The sequence below is a fragment of the Rana temporaria genome, chromosome 6, assembly GCF_905171775.1.
Source record: "Rana temporaria chromosome 6, aRanTem1.1, whole genome shotgun sequence".
Taxonomy (NCBI): Eukaryota; Metazoa; Chordata; class Amphibia; order Anura; family Ranidae; genus Rana; species Rana temporaria.
The window spans coordinates 4,339,912-4,359,558 of NC_053494.1; the positions used below are offsets into that span (position 1 = coordinate 4,339,912).

General features: G+C 46.8%; 1 protein-coding gene across 2 annotated transcripts; it reads right to left on the reverse strand.

Annotated features, from left to right (window-relative positions):
- Positions 1-569: 569 nt before the first annotated feature.
- Positions 570-10,261, reverse strand: LOC120942921. 2 transcript variants are annotated; one of them, XM_040355876.1, is made up of 5 exons: positions 9,741-10,257; positions 6,937-7,158; positions 5,199-5,230; positions 2,439-2,513; positions 570-718 (listed from the first exon to the last, which is right to left on the reverse strand). In XM_040355876.1, exons 1-5 carry the CDS (start codon positions 10,006-10,008, stop codon positions 611-613), a joined length of 705 nt encoding a protein of 234 aa, XP_040211810.1. In that variant the 5' UTR covers positions 10,009-10,257; the 3' UTR covers positions 570-610. The 2 variants fall into 2 exon arrangements, with proteins under 2 accessions (XP_040211810.1, XP_040211811.1); XM_040355877.1 differs by lacking the exon at positions 2,439-2,513 and having other exon boundaries at positions 9,741-10,261.
- Positions 10,262-19,647: the final 9,386 nt, after the last annotated feature.

A 19,647-nucleotide genomic window follows, 5' to 3' on the forward strand; every position in this document is an offset into this window, starting at 1 on the left:
GTGTACTGCGCTCGGTATATGTCGGCGGCGGCGCTCACAGACAGCGCGGGAGAACACCGCCAAGGCCCCGAGTGTACTGCGCTCGGTATATGTCGGCGGCAGGGCTCAGAGACAGCGCGGGAGAAGCTGGGAGGATACCACCAAGGCCGCAGACGGACGCCGGACCGGACAAGGCCGCCGATGGACGCCGGGCAAGACACCGACGAGGGGCATTCAAACTGTAAGTAATTCATTTTTTTTCATGAAATTTCCCTTCTAGACCTGGGGTGCGTGCTATATACGCCGGTGCGCGCTATACCCAGATAAATACGGTATATATATATATATATAAATAAAAAAGGGCCCTGGGGACCTCTGGGCCCTTTAATAATAATAAAAAAATTATAAAAAAAAAGGGGGGTTGCCATCCGGGGCCCTGGGGACCTCCTGTGTGAATGTCCCGTCCTGTTCATTTATTGTTTTAGTACTGGGGGGGTGAAGACTTTTTCCACTCTGACAATGAAGACCGCTTATCCATTCACTTCATCCAATGCAACAAATTATTCTCACGAGAAAAATGACCCAAAAAGTTCCTTTTTTTTTTATATTGTTGTATATGATCTGCTGTTCTTCAGGGGGCGGGGGTAGAAGGGTCCTTTTTTTCAGGGCGCAGCACTATTGGTAGAACAATCACCAGGAGTAGAAGAGCAATAGCGAACGCGATAATGAGGAGACATGTCTGAAAGGAAAAGAAAATCACAATCAAGATCAAAGAGTAATGTAAGATGTAGCCCCGCCCCTTTCCCACCTTTTAGCGTGTCATAGTGTGTGGCCATATACCAGGCTATACCATGTTGTGGTCACCCCAGCTGTATTATTAGCCAATTTCTTAAAGTGGCTAAAAACCTCAGACACGGTGACGGCTGGTGCTCACATTTTTTTGGGGGTGCAAACAAACGAAAAAAAAAACATCAATTGCAGCCTCACTGTGCCCATCAATGTCCGCCACTATGCAAATCAAACGCAGCCACTGTGCCATAAAATTGTCGCCACTGTGCCATGCCATCAAACGCAGACACTGTGCCCATCAATTGTCGCCACTGTGCCATGCCATCAAACGCAGACACTGTGCCCATCAATTGTCGCCACTGTGCCATGCCATCAAAGCAGACACTGTGCCCATCAATTGTCGCCACTGTGCCATGCCATCAAAGCAGACACTGTGCCCATCAATGTCCGCCACTATGCCCATCAAACGCAGCCACTGTGCCATAAAATTGTCGCCACTGTGCCATGCCATCAAACGCAGACACTGTGCCCATCAATTGTCGCCACTGTGCCATGCCATCAAAGCAGACACTGTGCCCATCAATTGTCGCCACTGTGCCATGCCATCAAATGCAGCCACTGTGCCCATCAATTGTCGCCACTGTGTCATGCCATTGTCGCCACTGTGCCATGCCAAATGTCACTGTGCCATCAATTGTCGCCACTGTGCCATGCCAAACGCAGCCACTGTGCCCATCAATTGTCGCCACTGTGCCATGCCATCAAATGCAGCCACTATGCCCATCAATTGTCGCCACTGTGTCATGCCATTGTCGCCACTGTGCCATGCCAAATGTCACTGTGCCATCAATTGTCGCCACTGTGCCATGCCAAATGCAGCCACTGTGCCATGCCATTGTCGCCACTGTGCCCATCGATTGTCGCCACTGTGCCATGCCAAATGCAGCCACTGTGCCATGCCATTGTCGCCACTGTGCCCATCAATTGTTGCCACTGTGCCATGCCAAATGCAGCCACTGTGCCATGCCATTGTCGCCACTGTGCCCATCGATTGTCGCCACTGTGCCATGCCAAACGCAGCCACTGTGCCATGCCATTGTCGCCACTGTGCCCATCGATTGTCGCCACTGTGCCATGCCAAATGCAGCCACTGTGCCATGCCATTGTCGCCACTGTGCCCATCGATTGTCGCCACTGTGCCATGCCAAATGCAGTCACTGTGCCATGCCAAATGCAGTCACTGTGCCATCAATTGTCGCCACTGTGCCCATCGATTGTCACCACCGTGCCATGCCAAACGCAGCCACTGTGCCATTTCCATATCAATGAAGGTTATTTACATGTAAACACAGGGTCTGCAGGTGAGTCACCTGCACACAATAATAGGGCAGAGCTGGGCAGCATTAGTAGCAGCACTTCACACTGAGATATCAGGACACAGCACAGGACTAAAACTTCAAGGGCAAGGGAATCTAAACTGGGATAGTTGGATGAAGCAGCTGCTTTGGGCCCCACAACAATGACAGGGCCCAGGGCAGCTGTCCCTTTTGCGCCACCTTAAAGACGGCCCTGCTCAAATTGCAAACTGATGAAAGCTTGCTTACACTGATTCATTGTAGAGTAATGACCCAAATTTGCAGAACATAAAGCAAAAGAACTTGTATTCTTACTGGAGAGGGGCATTGCCATCGTTGTGTCGGTCTTTGAGGATCGTGATCTGGCATTGGAATTCCTGTTCCTCCAGGCTGTGTATTGAACAAATGGAAGGGAGACGTAATGGTCACGTGACCCAGGAACAGGATGGAACATCACTTCTACCTGTAACACATCTCGTGTGCGTCTTCTAATTCTCAGTCGCTCCCCCCTGTCTATCTGGCCCACCTCCCCCATTTTCATCTATGTGGCAGTGAGCTGGACACTAAGGCCCAGATTCTCAAAGGGCTTACGACGGCGCAACGCCATTTGCGCCGTCGTAAGTCCTAATCTGGGCAGTCGTATCTATGCGCCTGATTCTTAGGCCCCATACACACGGGAGGATTTATCCGCGGATACGGTCCAGCGGACCGTTTCCACGGATAAATCCTCTCGAGGATTTCCGCGGATTTCTATGCGATGGCGTGTACACACCATAGGATCTATCCGCTGAAACCCATTTGCTGGGATTTATCTGCGGATGGATTCTATGGTGTGTACGGGGCCTTAGAATCAGTTACGCATAGATACCCATTAGATCTGACAGGCGTAAGGCTCTTACGCTGTCAAATCTTAAATGCAGTTTTTTTTCCCGCCGCTAGGTGTCGCCTCGTCGTTTTCCCCGTCGTCTATGCAAATTAGCTATTTACGCGAGATTCCCGAACGTACGCGCGGACGACGCAGTGAATTTACGACGTTTCCGTAAGCGTAAACTTGCCCCTGCTATATGAGGGGCAAGTTTACGAAGGTCCGTCGTATGCCATGTTAAGTATGGCGTCGGGTCCACGTCAGCTTTTTCCGTCGGTTACGTCGTTTTCCTAAGTCGTCCGCGAATACAACTTTACGTCAATGACGCTCACGTCGGCGTCATTGACGTTTTCCGTCGTGAGCTGGAGCATGCGCTATTTTTCAGCCCGGCGCATGCGCAGTTCGATCGCCGCGGGGGCGCGCTTAATTTAAATACAAGCCGCCCCCTTTGAATTACGCGGCCTTACGCCGGGCCATTTACACTACGCCGCCGCAAATTACGGAGCAAGTGCTTGGAGAATACGGCACTTGCTCCAGTAATTTGCGGCGGCGTAGTGTAAATGGCTTACGCTACGCCGCCGCAGACTCTACAAGAATCTGGCCCTAAAACTCCTCCATGTTTGGTACATGTTGTCCACATACCTCCTGGACCTCAAAAATGTCACATGATACTTAGTATACATGTATAATCAAAGTGGACGCAGGGGCGGACTGACAACTCATGGGGCCCCCGGGCAATAGGAAATTATGGGGCCCCCGGAAAATAGGAGATTATGGGGCCCCTGGGCAATAGGAAATTATGGGGGTCCCCAGTCAATAGGAGATTATGGGGCCCCCGGGCAATAGGAAATTATGAGGCCCCTGGGCAATAGAAATGATGGGGCCCCTGGGCAATAGGAGATGATGGAGCACCCGGGCAATAGAATATGGGGCCACACAGTATATACATACACACACTGAAAAGGTACTGGAGAGGCGGGGCAGCTATAATCTTGGGATTTTTAAAAAAACACAGATTTTTACATACTGTCCCTGGTTTTACTGAGGCTGGCAACCCTGATGGGGCCCCCCTAGTGGCATAGGGCCCTCGGGCAGTGCAAGGTAAGACTATAATAAGGCTTACCTATAGGTAATGTCATATCTCCTAAAGGTGCACCATTATATCTACATTACATGTAGCCAGTGACATCACTGGCGCATGCGCTCTGAAGGAACGGCCACCAACTGCTGGTTGGGTATGAAAATACAAAACGCTTACATGCAATATTTAACATCTACCAGCAGGGGGGTACAGGCAGTACACCTGTAAGGGGCCCGGATGGCAACCCCCCTTTTTTTTATTGTAAGGGGCCCGGAGGTCCCCAGGGCCCCGGATGGCAACTCCCCTTTTTTTTTTCTTTTTTTTTATAAAAAAAAAATATATTTTTTTATATATTTTTTTTTATTAGAATTTTTTATTAAAGGGCCCAGAGGTCCCCAGGGCCCCGGATGGCAACTCCCCTTTTTTTTTTCTTTTTTTTTATAAAAAAAAAATATATTTTTTTATATATTTTTTTTTATTAGAATTTTTTATTAAAGGGCCCAGAGGTCCACAGGGCCCCCGGAAGGCAACTCCCCCTTTTTTTATATATTTTTTTTAATTTTTTTATTAAAGGGCCCAGAGGTCCCCAGGGGCCCGGAGGTCCACAGGGCCCCCGGAAGGCAACTCCCCCTTTTTTTATATATTTTTTTATTTTTTTTTTATTTTTTTATTAAAGGGCCCAGAGGTCCCCAGGGCCCTGGATGTCAGCCCCCCTTTTTTAAAAAAAATGTTTTTATAAAAAAAAAATATATATATATTTATATATTTTTTTTATTTTTGTTTCTGTTTTTTATTAAAGGGCCCAGAGGTCCCCAGGGCCCCAGATGTCAACCCTCTACCCCCCCCCCCTTTTTTTTATAATTTTATTTAAAAAAAACTTATATATATTTTTTTTTCTTTCTTTTTTTTTATTTTTATTCAAGGGCCCAGATGTCCCCAGGGCCCCCGGATAGCTACCCCCTCTTTTTTATAATTACCTTTTTATATATATATATATATATATTTTTTTCTTTTTTTTGTAAAGCCCCCCAGCTTCTAAATTTGCGGCAGCCCCCCCACTTGTAAGGGACCCCATAATTCCTGATGGCGGCCCTGTCTACCAGTGGAAGTTTGAGTCAATGGTACTTACCCATCTGCCCAGCCTGGATTCTGCTTTCCTGCCTGTAGAAGATACAGAGGTGACAGTGAGATTGCATTCTGCGGATTAAATTCGAACTGTCGCAATTTTTTTACATTATTTTTAATTAAAGCCTCTTCTATAAAGCGGGTGACAACACTTGGCCTATGGTCTGTATGCAGTGACAGCGTTGTCACCCTAATTGTACACCCCCACTAGACACGTGCACCCCGGAAAATTTGTGTTTCATTTCGAATGCATTGATACATTGAAGAACTCTATTTGGTCACATTCATTATGTTGACCCGATTCGTTTTTCGGAACTAATTTTGTATCTTCAGCCTTCGTTTCGTATATACTGTACAATGGAACCTCGGGATAATCCGTTCCAGGAGAATGCTTGTAATCCAAAGCACTTGCATATCAAAGCGACTTTCCCCATAGAAGTCAATGGAAACAAAAAATAATTTGTTCCGCATTGACTTCAAAGGCATGCAATACCGCATGTGGCCAGAGGTGGGGGGGGGGGCGCCGGCAGGGCCGCCATCATGAATTATGGGGTCCCTTATACAGCTTCAGGCCTGGGCCCCCTGGAGCACAGAGAACCGGGGGGGGGTGCTGCCGCTTGAAATTGAGAAGCGGGGGGCCGCCGCAAATTGATAAGCGGGGGGGTCCCTTTACAAAAAAAGAAGAAGTAAATAAAAATATATATTAAAAGAATATGTATTAAAAAATGGGGGTAGCCATCCAGGGCCCTGGGGACCTCTGGGCCCTTTAATAAAATATATATATATATATATATATATATATATATATAAAAATTATAAAAATAATTTACAAAAAAAGGGGGGTTGCCATCCAGGACCTCTGGGCCCTTTAATAATAAAATATATATATATATATATATATATATATATATATATATATATATATATATATATATATATATATATATATATATATATATATATAAAAATTATAAAAAAAAATTACAAAAAAAGGGGGGTTGCCACCCAGGACCCTGGGGACCTCTGGGCCCTTTAATAAAATAGATATGTATATATAAAAATTTTTATAAAAATGATAAAAAGAATTTACAAAAAAATGTGGGGTTGCCATCCAGGATCTCTGGGCCCTTTAATAAAAATAAAAAATAAAACAAGAAACCTCTGGGCCCTTTAATAAAAAATAAATAAAAAAAATATAAAAAAAAATTAAAAATAAAATAAAAGGGGGGTTGCCACCCAGGGCCCGGACCCCTAAAAAAAAAGAAAGGGGGTTGCCATCCGGGCCCCTTACAGGTGTTCTGCCTGTACCCCCCCTGATGGCGGCCCTGGGAGCCGGAGAGCCTCGGAAAAACTCTGGGACAGCGCGGCTGAACTCGGAAACCGTCGGAAAGCTTCGGAAACACTTAGGAACTGAGTATTTCCGAGTGGTTCTGAGTGATTCCGAACGTCTAGGAACCGTTCCGAGTGTCAGTGGCGCCCCCCGCACTTCTGGCCAAATGCGGTACTGCACACCCCATTAGCTTGAATTCTGCTCGTTTTGGGAGATATCACTCACACAAACCGAATCAGAATTTTTTTTTTAAAAGTTGTTTGTCTTTCAAAATCCTCTTTAGCCGCGTTACTCGTAAACCGAGGTCCCGCTGTATCGCCTTTAACATTCGATTTAGCCCCTCTTCTCACAGAACACATGTAAGTGACATTTCGAGGGACACAAATCTCATTATAGTGAGTGTTCCTCTCACCTTCAACAATAGATTTCATCCGATCCAACTTGTTCTTGAGGTCGGATTCCCTCTGATATCCGCCGGTCATCATATCTCCGAGGAGAGCCTTCTCCGATGTGCTGAACAGGAAGAGATCCTCGGCCAGATTCTGTATACTTTGCTGGCTAATGAGGATTTCCATCTTCACATGGTCACTGCTGTCCTCCAGATCATCGATCACAACCAGGACTCTCTTCTTACCTGATCAATAAATACAAAACATGTCGTATTATCAACAAGAACTCCTCATATAATGTCTTCAGATCCTGGGCTGGATCAAAGTATAGACAGCTTTATTATAAGGTGAACATTATATTAAGAAGGTGTGGCCATTAAAGGCAGTAGAGGGCAGAACTGGTCGCCTGTATTGTCTTCAGTCTTCCTCCAGCTGATCTTTTTACATATTATTGACTTACAATGCTTTGTTCTGCATGGCGGTTCTGTGTGAGGGCCACCGTCTAAGCCTTGTCCTCATTGCCCCCAATGACAGAGGTGCCTTGTTGTAGGGCCGCAATCAGGGGGGTACAGGCAGTACACCTGTAAGGGGCCGGGGGGTCCCCAGGGGCCTGGATGGCACCACCCTTTTTTTTTAAGGGGCCCGGAGGTCCCTAGGGCCCCGGATGGCAACCCCCCTTTTTTATTTTTTTATTATTTTTTTATATATATATTTTTATTATTTTTTTTAATAAAGGGCCCAGAGGTCCCAGGGCCCCAGGTGGCAACCCATCTTTTTTATAATTTTTTTATATATATATTTTTATTATTTTTTTTTATTAAAGGGCCCAGAGGTCCCAGGGCCCCAGGTGGCAACCCACTTTTTATATATATATATATATATATATATATATATATATATATATATATATATATATATATAAAAATGTTTAATTTTTTTATATATATATATATATATATATATATATATATATATATTTTTTTTTTTTTATTAAAGGGCCCAGAGGTCCCCAGGGCCCCAGATGGCACCCCCCCCCCTTTTTTTTATAATTTTTATATATTTTTTTTGTTTTGTTTTTATTAAAATGGCCCAGAGGTCCCCAGGGGCCCGGATAGCAACCCCACTTTTGTTTTTAATTTAAAAAAAAAAAAGTTTTATATATTTTTTTATTTATTTTTTATTTTTTTGCTAAGGGGCTCAAAGGTCCCCAGGGCCCCGGATGGCTACCCCCCTTTTTTTATATATATATTTTTAATTCTTTTTTTTTTGTAAGGGGCCCAGAGCTGCTGCAGGAGGAAAATACAGATCAGTTCCACTAAATTCCACCCCCCCCCCCCCCCCCGTCACCTCTCCCTTTTTTAGGTTCTGAGGGTCGACAAAGAAGGATTGTGGTTTACCATAAAGAACTTGCGCCCTTAGTTACGGCGGCGTAACGTATCTGTTGCGGCGTAAGGCCGCGTAATTCAAATGTGGAGGGGGGGGCGTGTTTTATGTTAATGTGTGTTGACCTGACGTGATTGATTGATTGATTGACGTGATCGACGCATGCGCCGTCCGTGTACATATCCCAGTGTGCATTGCTCTAAATGACGTCGCAAGGACGTCATTGGTTTCGTTCGCGAATCCGTATTCGCGAACGACTTACGCAAACAACGTAAAATTTCAAAACTCGGCGCGGGAACGACGGCCATACTTAACATTGGCTGCGTCTCATAGACCCAGGGGTAACTATAAGCCGGAAAAAGCCGAACGCGAGCAACGTAAAAAAAAAAAACGACGGGCGGGCGTTCGTTTCTGAATCAGCGGAACTCCTCATTTGCATATTCGTTGTGTGCAAAAAACGAAACGCCACCTAGCGGCCAGCGGGAGATTTCAGCCTAAGATCTGACGGTGTAAGACACTTACACCTGGCGGTTCTTAGGCATATCTATGCGTAACTGATTCTCTGAATCAGGCGCATAGATACGACGGCCGGACTCAGAGATACGACGGCGTATCAGGAGATACGCCGTCGTATCTCTTTCTGAATCCGGGCCAGTGTGTAGAGGTGGTATAATGTTGCCACATCAATGGGCCAGATTCACGTAGATCAGCGGATCTATAGATCCGCTCGATCTACGTGAATTAAGATCCGCTCCCGCAAGTTTGAGAGGCAAGTGGCTAATTCACAAACCACTTACCTCCAAACTTGCGGCGGCGGATCCTAAATCCCCCGGCGGAATTCAAATTCCGCGGCTAGGGGGAGTGTACTATTTAAATCAGGCGCGTTCCCGCGCCGATTTAAATGCGCATGCGCCGTCCGGGGAATTTCCGGGCGTGCATTGCTCCCACTGACGTCACTAGTACGTCAGTGGTTTCGACGTGAGCGTGACTTGCGACGCGCGTGTTTGTGAATCGGCGTACGCAAACGACGTTAGAAAATTCAAATTCGACGCGGGAACGCCGGCTATATTTAACATTGGCTGCGCCTGATGAAAGCAGGGGTAAGTATACGACGGGTACGCCGCTACGGAAACGTCGTAAGAAGACTGCGTCGGGTCCGCGTACGTTCGTGAATTTGCGTATCTCGCTGATTTACATATTATTCAAGGTAAATCAGCGGGAACGCCCCCGGCGCCATTTTTAAATCGAAAATAAGATCCGACAGTGTAACACAGTGTAACACTGTCGGATCTTAGCCATATCTATGCGTATCTGATTCTATGAATGAGGCCCATAGATAGGACCAGTGTAAGTCAGAGATACGATGGGGGATCTGTAGATACACCGTCGTATCTCTTTGTGAATCTGGCCCACAGTGTCTATAAATTATTGGTCTAGTGCTCACCAAACGTTTCGCTGAGATGTTGGAGCTCCGCGTTGTACAGAGAGTCGTTGACGTCGGTGACGTTGAGTCTTCCTCTTTTCTTGGAGTGGTAGAGGACGGCAAAGCTACATTTGAACACCTCCTGCTGAAACTCAAAGAAGTTGTTGGTGATAAGGACCTGGCGGACATCTTTCACTACGGAAATGATGAGAAGGAAACGGACCAGCCACTGGTACAGATCTGGATGCTCTCGGGTGAATATCCCTACAACATGCTTTTTAGAAACCATTTTCACCAGGAGGAGGAGCTTCTGAAATGAGACACAATCGCAATGTTTCCATCAGAATTGGATCGTCGTCACTGGAATGTGTGCGATTACAGAGAGGACCTTATACAATGGAGAAACAACATTCAAAACATGGCAGCTTACTGGTTAGTTCTGGGGCTTTGCATCTCCAGGGTTCTCCTGGAATTCCCAACAAGAATTACCGTTATGGCCCAAAGTTTCTGGGCACCTGACCTTCATTTCTACTATATGGCCAAAGGTATCTAGCACCCCATCCAAGTCATTCAGGTGTTTCCAATGAGGACTGCTATGGATCCAGTATACAAAGACATGGTAGTAGAGGTGGCTCTAGGCTTTGTGAGGCCTTAGGCCCCGTACACACAGTCGGACCAAACCGATGAGACTGGCCCATCAGACCGTTTTCATCGGTTCACCTCTGAAGTGGCCTGATGGTCTAATGTGCGTACACACCATCAGTTCAAAATCCGATCGTGTCAGAACGCGGTGACGTCAAACACACGACGTGCTGAATAAAACAAAGTTCAATGCTTCCAAGCATGCGTCGACTTGATTCTGAGCATGCGTGGCTTTTGAATCGATGCTTTTCTGTACTAACCATCGGTTTGGTCCGATGGGGCAGCGGTCCATCGGTTCGGTTATGAAGCATGTTTAGAAATTTTAGACCGAAGGAAACCAGACCGATGGCCCTGTACACACGGTCGGTTTGGTCTGATGAAAATGAACTTTGGTTCATTCTCATCAGACCAAACCGACCGTGTGTACGGGGGCCTTTGGCAAAACTTAGATATGAGGCCCCACTCACGCCCATAATGGGAAAAATAATTCAAGCTAAATAAAAAATAACACCATTTTTACGAGGCATCAGAGATCTCCCTAAATTTCCCGCCCCTCCCCCGGCCCTGTCAGCCCCTACCTCCTGGGGCCGGCAAATCCGCCTCTACCTCTACAATTCGTCTGCAGCAGGCAGCGCTGTATATGAAAGACGGTGATCCTTTACCAGCCTGGCCCGCTCACCCTACCAGCTTGGGGACACTGACTGGGGACATTCCTTCCCATTCTATCACATACATCAGGCAAATTAGGCAGCAGTGAGGCCCCTGAAAGAGTGAGGCCTTAGGCGACTGCCTTCTTTGCCTAATTAGAGAGCCACCTCTGCATGGTAGTCTATTGTGCTCTTTCAACCCTGCAGTATTAGTTGTTTAGTGAAGGCTTTTTTCTGTTCCAGCATAACTATGCCCCTGAGAACGACAAGCTCCATAAAGACATGACCAGGCACATATACCAGAAACACTCCGAAATCATAGAAATCATGGAAAGCTCACCCAGAAAAGTGGAGGATTTAATAGAAATAAAGGTGGTGGTGGTTGTGCAGCAACTCCATATTAATGGTCATGGTTTTGGAATGGAATGTCCAACAAGCTCATATAGATGTGATAGCCGGGGGGTCCTCAAACTGTTGACCGAATAGTGCAAAGGGGTGCTGATGAGTATGGCGCCTTACCCAGAAGAAATTGAGCTAGGAAGCTGTAAATTGCAGGGTGTACGGGACAATTTATTTTTATACAATGGTGCAAAAATCAACTACTTATCTTTCTTTTTCAGGTCCAAATTGAACATGGCAGCACCTCCAGAAAAATATCAATATGGAAGAGCATAGGACCATAATCAAGTACAGCGCAACCTCGGATTACGAGCATTATCCGTTCCAGGAGAACGCTCGTAATCCAAAGTACAGGCATATCAAAGCGAGTTTCCCCATTGTCAATGGAAATGAAAATAATTTGTTCCACATTGACTTCAATGGCATGCAATAATGCATGTGGCCAGAGGTGGGGGGGGCGCCGGAGAGCCTCGGAAAAGTCCGGAAAGGCCCGAGGAAACATCGGCTGACCTCGACAAATCCCAAAAAGACTCCATTTCCAAAGTTTGCCGAGGTCAGCCGAGCTGTCCTCTTGCCTTCCCGTGCATTTCCGAACGGCGTCGATAAAGGGGAAGTTCCATTTGAATGGCGCCACCCTTTGGGCTCCTTTTTCTAATTTCGCCGTCTCATAACTTGCTTCTGAGCATGCACGTTTTTTCCCCCTCGTTAAAGCGTACACATGACCGTTTTTCACAACGTGAAAAACGAGAAGAAATAGAGCAGATTCAAAAATGTTATTGCCCATTTTTCTCGTTGAGAAAAATGCTCTGGAGCCCACACACGACCGTTTTTCATGACCAATTTAAAAAAATTGCATGAAAAATGGTTGTGTGTATGCGGCATGAGGATGGGAGAAGAGAGACAGATGAGGGAAAAAAAGAGAAAGAGAGAGGGGAGAGTGAAAAAGGAGGAGGAGGGGGAGAGAAAAGGGAGGAGAGGAGAGAAGGGGGGTAGGGAGACAGAGTAGATGGGGAAAAGAGGAGAAGAGGGGGGAGAATAGGGGAGAAAAAATAGAAAAGGAGGAGGGAGGAAGGAGGAGAGGAGAGGAAGAGAGAGCGGGAAGGAGGAGGGGAAGGGAGAGATAGGGGGGAGAGGAAAGTAGGAGGGGAGAAGGAAGGGGAGAGAGAGAGGGGGGCAAAATAGAAGGGGGAGGAGAAAGAGAAGGAGGGAGAGAGAGGAAAGAAGGAGGGGTGAAAAAGAAAGGAGAAGAGAGAGGAGGAGAGATAGAGGGGGGACACAGTGAGAGAGGAAAGGAGGAGGGGTGAAAAAGAAAGGAGAAGAGAGAGGAGGAGAGATAGAGGGGGGACACAGTGAGACAGGGAGACAGAAAAGAGGGGGATAATAGAGAAGAAGGAGGAAAAGAGGAGGAGGGGTGATGGAGAGGTGGGGACAAGAAAGAAGAAGAGAGAGAGAGAGGAAAGGAGGGGTGGGGAGAGATAGGGGGGAGAGAAGAGAGGAAAGGGGGAGGGGATAAGGAAGGGGAGCGAGATGGGAGAGAGAGAGAAGCAGGGGGAGAGGGCAATAGAGGAGGAGAGGAGAGGGAGAGAGGGAAAAAGGAGGGGAGAAGGAGGAGGATGAGAGGAGCAAGAAGGAGGGGTGGAAAAGAAAGGAGGAGGGAGAGAGGAAAGGAGAGGGGATAAGGGGGAGAGAGGGGGAGAAGGAGGGCAGAAAAGAAAAGAGGAGAGAGAGAGAGGAGGAGGGAAAGAGGAAAGGAGGAGGGGAGAAGGCAGGAGAGAGAAAGAGGGGGGATAAGGGGGAGAAGGGAAAAGGAAGAGGGGCGAGAGAGGAGAGAAGGAGGGGCAGAAAATAAAAGGAAAAGAGAGAGAGAGGAGGGGGAGATGAAAGGAGGGGAATAGACGGTGATAGAGAGAGGGTGAGAGAGAAAAGGAGGGGGAGAGGAGGGAGGAGGATCGAACAGAAAGAAGGGGGAGAGAGGAAAGGAGGAGGGGAGAAAAAGAAGAAAAGGTAGAGAGATGGGGAGAGGTAAAGGATTAGAGAGGAGTCAAGAGAGAATAGGGGGGATAGAGAGGGGGAGGGGAGAGATAAATAGAGGGGGTGGGGGGAGAAAGAAAGCAACTATCATCTATTATAAAGTATATCTAAAATAAAGCACAGTATTATATCGCACACTTACTTGGCTGTGTATTGCTCTTCCTCCGCTCACGTTTCCAGTATTTGTCGTTTATTGGAAATCTTTTTTTATCAATTGGTATAAAATGTTTCCGATCATCGGACGGAGGAGTCGCTGCTGACTGCTCCCAGTTCCGTCTTCTACGTGTAATATAATATTACTGTCGCTGGACTTTGTCCAGAACAGCGAACGTCGTGTTCATAATGAAAGTGAAAGTGCTCCACACTATTCCAGGTTTTTATACGAATGTGTCGTAGTTTTATTTATATACAATATGGTGACAGATGACGCTCTCTGTGGTCAGTCCATGTGTATGGGATTAGGTGGTCGGTACTGATGGGCACTCTGCAGTCTCAGATCATTGTAACGTCAACTAAGATACAACAAGCAAAGTAATTCTGAATGACTGCAGTACTTATGAGTTACTGTAGATGGCAGCAGACATACTAATGTTTACAAAACCTTGCAGGTGTTTTCCTCAGATTAGGCGACCCATCGAAACTTGTTGTAAAGTGACATTCCGTGGCGGCCATCTTGGTACACCCAGCACTCGGCCGCAGTAAGCTTACAGTCTGAAGTCACCAAGTGGACATCTTTTTACACCCGCCGGAGTCTTACATTTCACACTCACCTTTCCATAACTGGAAGTGACAAAATACTTGTTGGTTCCAATCCCCTAGAGCAGTGATGGGGAACCTCGGCACCCCAGATGTTTAGAATTGCATTTCCCATGATGCTCCTGCACTCTGCAGTCTGGGTGAACATCATATGTAAAAAATTGTATATATCGCGCTAACACTCCAAAAAAAGGTAATCAAATAGCAGCCAAGCACAACACTAAACAAGTGCAAACCAAAAGTACGTATATAAAAATGATGTGCAGTGCTCAAAAGTGAATATATAAATTCAATGGCCCAGATTCAGGTACATTTGCGCTTTATTTGCGGAGGCACAGGGCAACGATTTTGCCCTGCGCCCACGCAAATATTTTGCGCTGCCCTCGATTCACGGAGCAGTAGCTCCGTAAATTGCGAGGGCGCGCGGCAAAATTGCCCGGCGTAAGCGCGCACAATGTAAATGATCCCGCCGGGGGCAGGTATCATTTAAATTAGGCGTGCTCGCGCGCCGAGCGTAGAGCGCATGCTCCGTCGGGAAACTTTCCCGACGTGCATTGCGGCAAATGACGTCGCAAGGACGTCATTTGCTTCAGAGTGAACGTGAATGGCGTCCAGCGCCATTCACGAATCACTTACGCAAACGACGTAGATTTTAAATCTCGCGACGCGGGAACGTGGGTATCCTATAGCATTGGCTGCGCCTGCTATTAGGATGTGTAATCTTACGCGAAACCCGACGTACGCAAACTACGTAATTTGCGTACGCAGGGCTCGCGCAACGTTGTGAATCAGTGTTAGTATGCAATTTGCATACTATACACAGATCACAATGGGAGCGCCCCCTAGCGGTCATCGCTAGAATGCAGCCTAAAATCTGCGTGGCATAAGAGCCTTATGCCACGCAGATTTTAGGCTGCAGTCGGCGTAATGAGTTCTCTGAATCAGGAGAACTCGTTACGCCGGTGAAAGTCAGAAATTGCGCTGCGTAACTATGGTTACGCAGGCGCAATTGCTACCTGAATCTGGGCCATAGATTTTAACATACTGTCCCTGGTTTTACTGAGGCTGACAACCCTGATGGGGCCCCCTAGTGGCATGGGGCCCTTGGGCAGTGCCCGAGTGCCTTAATGGTCAGTCCGCCCCTGGGGGTTGATCACAGAGCGTAGACCCAAAACAAACCAGCAGCTCCTCCGGGGGTAGTGCTACACATATAAAAATATACATTTATTTGAAAAATGACATTTAATGTGCTGATAGTCTTTCCTTCCCAGTCTCCTCCCTCCCCCTTCTTAAAACATGCTGAGGACATTTTTAAATAAAGCCTTTCCATTTTATTTGTATGATATCATTATTGTTCATCTCTAGATTATGCCCACATGTGATGCTGAGCCTCCATGATTGAAAGACCTGAAATCCAATGAATGAAAAGGGGTGGGGCCAGGGACAGTCAGGCTGGGGAGAAAAGTGCTGGATGATGCTGGACGTCCTTCAGCCAGGAAATGAGGTGGGGCTCTATCTAGCTTGCTGCAGCTTCTAATGCACACTGTGGGCCAGATTCTTGTAGGAGATACGACGGCGTATCTCTGAGTGTGAGGCGTCGTATCTTGGCGCCTGATTCAAAGAATCAGATACGCCAGAATTTCTCTAAGATACGACCAGAGTAAGTGTCCTACGCCGTCGGATCTTAACTGCATATTTACGCTGGCCGCTAGGGGCGTGTACGCTGATTTATGCCTAGAAATATTAAAATCAGCTAGATACGCCTATTCACGAACGTACGCCCGGCCGACGCAGTACAGATAAGTTGTTTACGTTAGGCTTTTCCCGGCGTAAAGTTACCCCTGCTATATGAGGCGTAGATGAGGCTCACCAATGTTAGGTATGGACGTCGGAACAGCGTTGAATTTTTCACGTTTTACGTCGTTTGCCTAAGTCGTTCGCGAATAGGGCTGGGCGTCATTTACGTTCACGTTGAAAGCATTGGCTTTTTGGAGCATGCGCACTGGGATACTTTCACGGACGGCTTAAAGTTGCCTACCAAAAAAGCACTAAACCGAATTCATCTGTCTATAACTGTATGTAATTAAAAACAGAGGTTTAGTTGCATGTATTTACAAATACCTGGTAAGCTGCAGGCCAAACGTCAAGGCACTCCGTGTACTGCACAGATCTACCACCAATATGCATTGTCATTTTTTGACTAGCTGACCCAGTTTGATGTGGTTCGCACCTAGTCTGGTGGTATTTTGGTTTGGTAGGCATGTTTTGGTTCCACTCCTGTTTTGCCTTTGTTTTTTCCAGTGCTCCTTTTTGCCTGACCAACTATAGGTAGGGGCGGGTTTAGGTTATCACCTGCCCCCTATCTATTGATTAGCACGCCTGTGCTCCTCTTTAGGAGGCTTCAAAATCATAGCTAGGACTGAAGTACACGGAGTGCCTTGACGCTTGGCCTGCAGCTTACCAGGTATTTGCAAATACATGCAACTAAACCTGTTTTTAATTACATACAGTTAGACAGATGAATTCGGTTTAGTGCTTTTTTGGTAGGCAACTTTGAGCTTGGCTTTTATGGAAACATTTTTTATATTTCATATATATACTTAATCACATATTGCTAAAAACGCATCTCATTTAAAGTCCCAACTCTCCCCCCTTTTTCATACATTTACAGGGATGGAGACCTGTGGTAGTGTCTATCATATGCCTCATTCAAAGTCCCACCCCCATTCCCCCCTTTTTTAACAGGTGTGGTCAAGTGACCATGGAAGGAGTATGTCAGTTCTGAATTTACTATGACTTCACTGGCTGCATGCTTGTTTGAGGCCACAAATTTTAAATGACAGTAATCAGAGAAAGGCCGACATTGAGAAGCAGGGGAGCAATGGCAGCCTAGTTACGTTCCTCTGCAAAAGGTTTACTTTAAGTTGGATTGTTGGGGTGTCTCTAGGTTGTTTGTGAGTCAAGTGTAACTTTGACCCTGGGCTGCCTTTGTGTCTTTGCCCCCTCCGAGTCGCCACCATTCTTGTTATAGTTTGCAATAACTCATAGACAGGGTGTGTAAGCAGGTGCAGTTAGCTAGTCTGCCACTAGGTGGCTCTGTCCTAAAACAAATATTATGGTGAAAGGAAAAGTTACAAGCAAGTGATTTCTTCTTTAGAGAAGCTTTTCCTGTAGTGATGATATGGGGGAGTCGGGGTCCATATACTGTAGTGATGATATGGGGGAGTCGGGGGTCCATATACAGTAGTGATGATATGGGGGAGTCGGGGTTCATATACAGTAGTGATGATATGGGGGAGTCGGGGTCCATATACTGTAGTGATGATATGGGGGAGTCGGGGGTCCATATACTGTAGTGATGATATGGGGGAGTCGGGGGTCCATATACTGTAGTGATGATATGGGGGAGTCGGGGTCCATATACTGTAGTGATGATATGGGGGAGTCGGGGTCCATATACTGTAGTGATGATATGGGGGAGTCGGGGTCCATATACAGTAGTGATGATATGGGGGAGTCGGGGTCCATATACTGTAGTGATGATATGGGGGAGTCGGGGTCCATATACTGTAGTGATGATATGGGGGAGTCGGGGGTCCATATACAGTAATGATGATATGGGGGAGTCGGGGTCCATATACTGTAGTGATGATATGGGGGAGTCGGGGTTCATATACAGTAATGATGATATGAGGGAGTCGGGGGTCCATATACTGTAGTGATGATATGGGGGAGTCGGGGTCCATATACTGTAGTGATGATATGGGGGAGTCGGGGGTCCATATACTGTAGTGATGATATGGGGGAGTCGGGGTCCATATACTGTAGTGATGATATGGGGGAGTCGGGGTCCATATACAGTAATGATGATATGGGGGAGTCGGGGTCCATATACTGTAGTGATGATATGGGGCAGTCGGGGTCCATATACTGTAGTGATGATATGGGGGAGTCTGGGGTCCATATACTGTAATGATGATATGGGGGAGTCGGGGGTCCATATACTGTAGTGATGATATGGGGGAGTCGGGGTCCATATACTGTAGTGATGATATGGGGGAGTCGGGGGTCCATATACTGTAATGATGATATGGGGGAGTCGGGGGTCCATATACTGTAGTGATGATATGGGGGAGTCGGGGTCCATATACTGTAGTGATGATATGGGGGAGTCGGGGTCCATATACAGTAATGATGATATGGGGGAGTCGGGGTCCATATACTGTAGTGATGATATGGGGGAGTCGGGGGTCCATATACTGTAGTGATGATATGGGGGAGTCGGGGTCCATATACTGTAGTGATGATATGGGGGAGTCGGGGTCCATATACTGTAGTGATGATATGGGGGAGTCGGGGTCCATATACAGTAATGATGATATGGGGGAGTCGGGGTCCATATACTGTAGTGATGATATGGGGGAGTCGGGGTCCATATACAGTAATGATGATATGGGGGAGTCGGGGGTCCATATACTGTAATGATGATATGGGGGAGTCGGGGTCCATATACTGTAGTGATGATATGGGGGAGTCGGGGGTCCATATACTGTAGTGATGATATGGGGGAGTCGGGGTCCATATACTGTAGTGATGATATGGGGGAGTCGGGGTCCATATACTGTAGTGATGATATGGGGGAGTCGGGGGTCCATATACAGTAATGATGATATGAGGGAGTCGGGGTCCATATACTGTAGTGATGATATGGGGGAGTCGGGGGTCCATATACAGTAATGATGATATGGGGGAGTCGGGGTCCATATACTGTAGTGATGATATGGGGGAGTCGGGGTTCATATACAGTAATGATGATATGAGGGAGTCGGGGTCCATATACTGTAGTGATGATATGGGGGAGTCGGGGGTCCATATACAGTAATGATGATATGAGGGAGTCGGGGTCCATATACTGTAGTGATGATATGCGGGAGTCGGGGGTCCATATACAGTAATGATGATATGGGGGAGTCGGGGGTCCATATACTGTAGTGATGATATGGGGGAGTCGGGGTCCATATACTGTAGTGATGATATGGGGGAGTCGGGGTCCATAGACAGTAATGCCTCAGATTGCGAATAACGCGGTTTACGAGCGTTTCACAATACAAGCTTTTTCTTTTTTTTAATCCTGACTTGATTTGCAAGAGTTGTTTCTCAAGACGAGTAGAATTTAAGCCCTTGGGGTGTGCAGTGCCGCACGTGGTCAGAGGTGTGGGGGCGCAGCTGACACTCTGAGAAACTCTTCTGTTGCCCGGGTCCCCCATGGTGCTCCCTTGCTCCCCCTTGCTCCCATTGATTCAAGATGGAGAGCTGGGAAGAGGCCGGTAAATATGTCAAATGCATATGTGTTGGAGCTTTGGGGTGCACACCCTAATGCAATAGGCTGCGCAAACCTATGGGAATACAGTTGTTATGGTAGCAGCTAGCTACCATAACCCCGGGATCCTCTT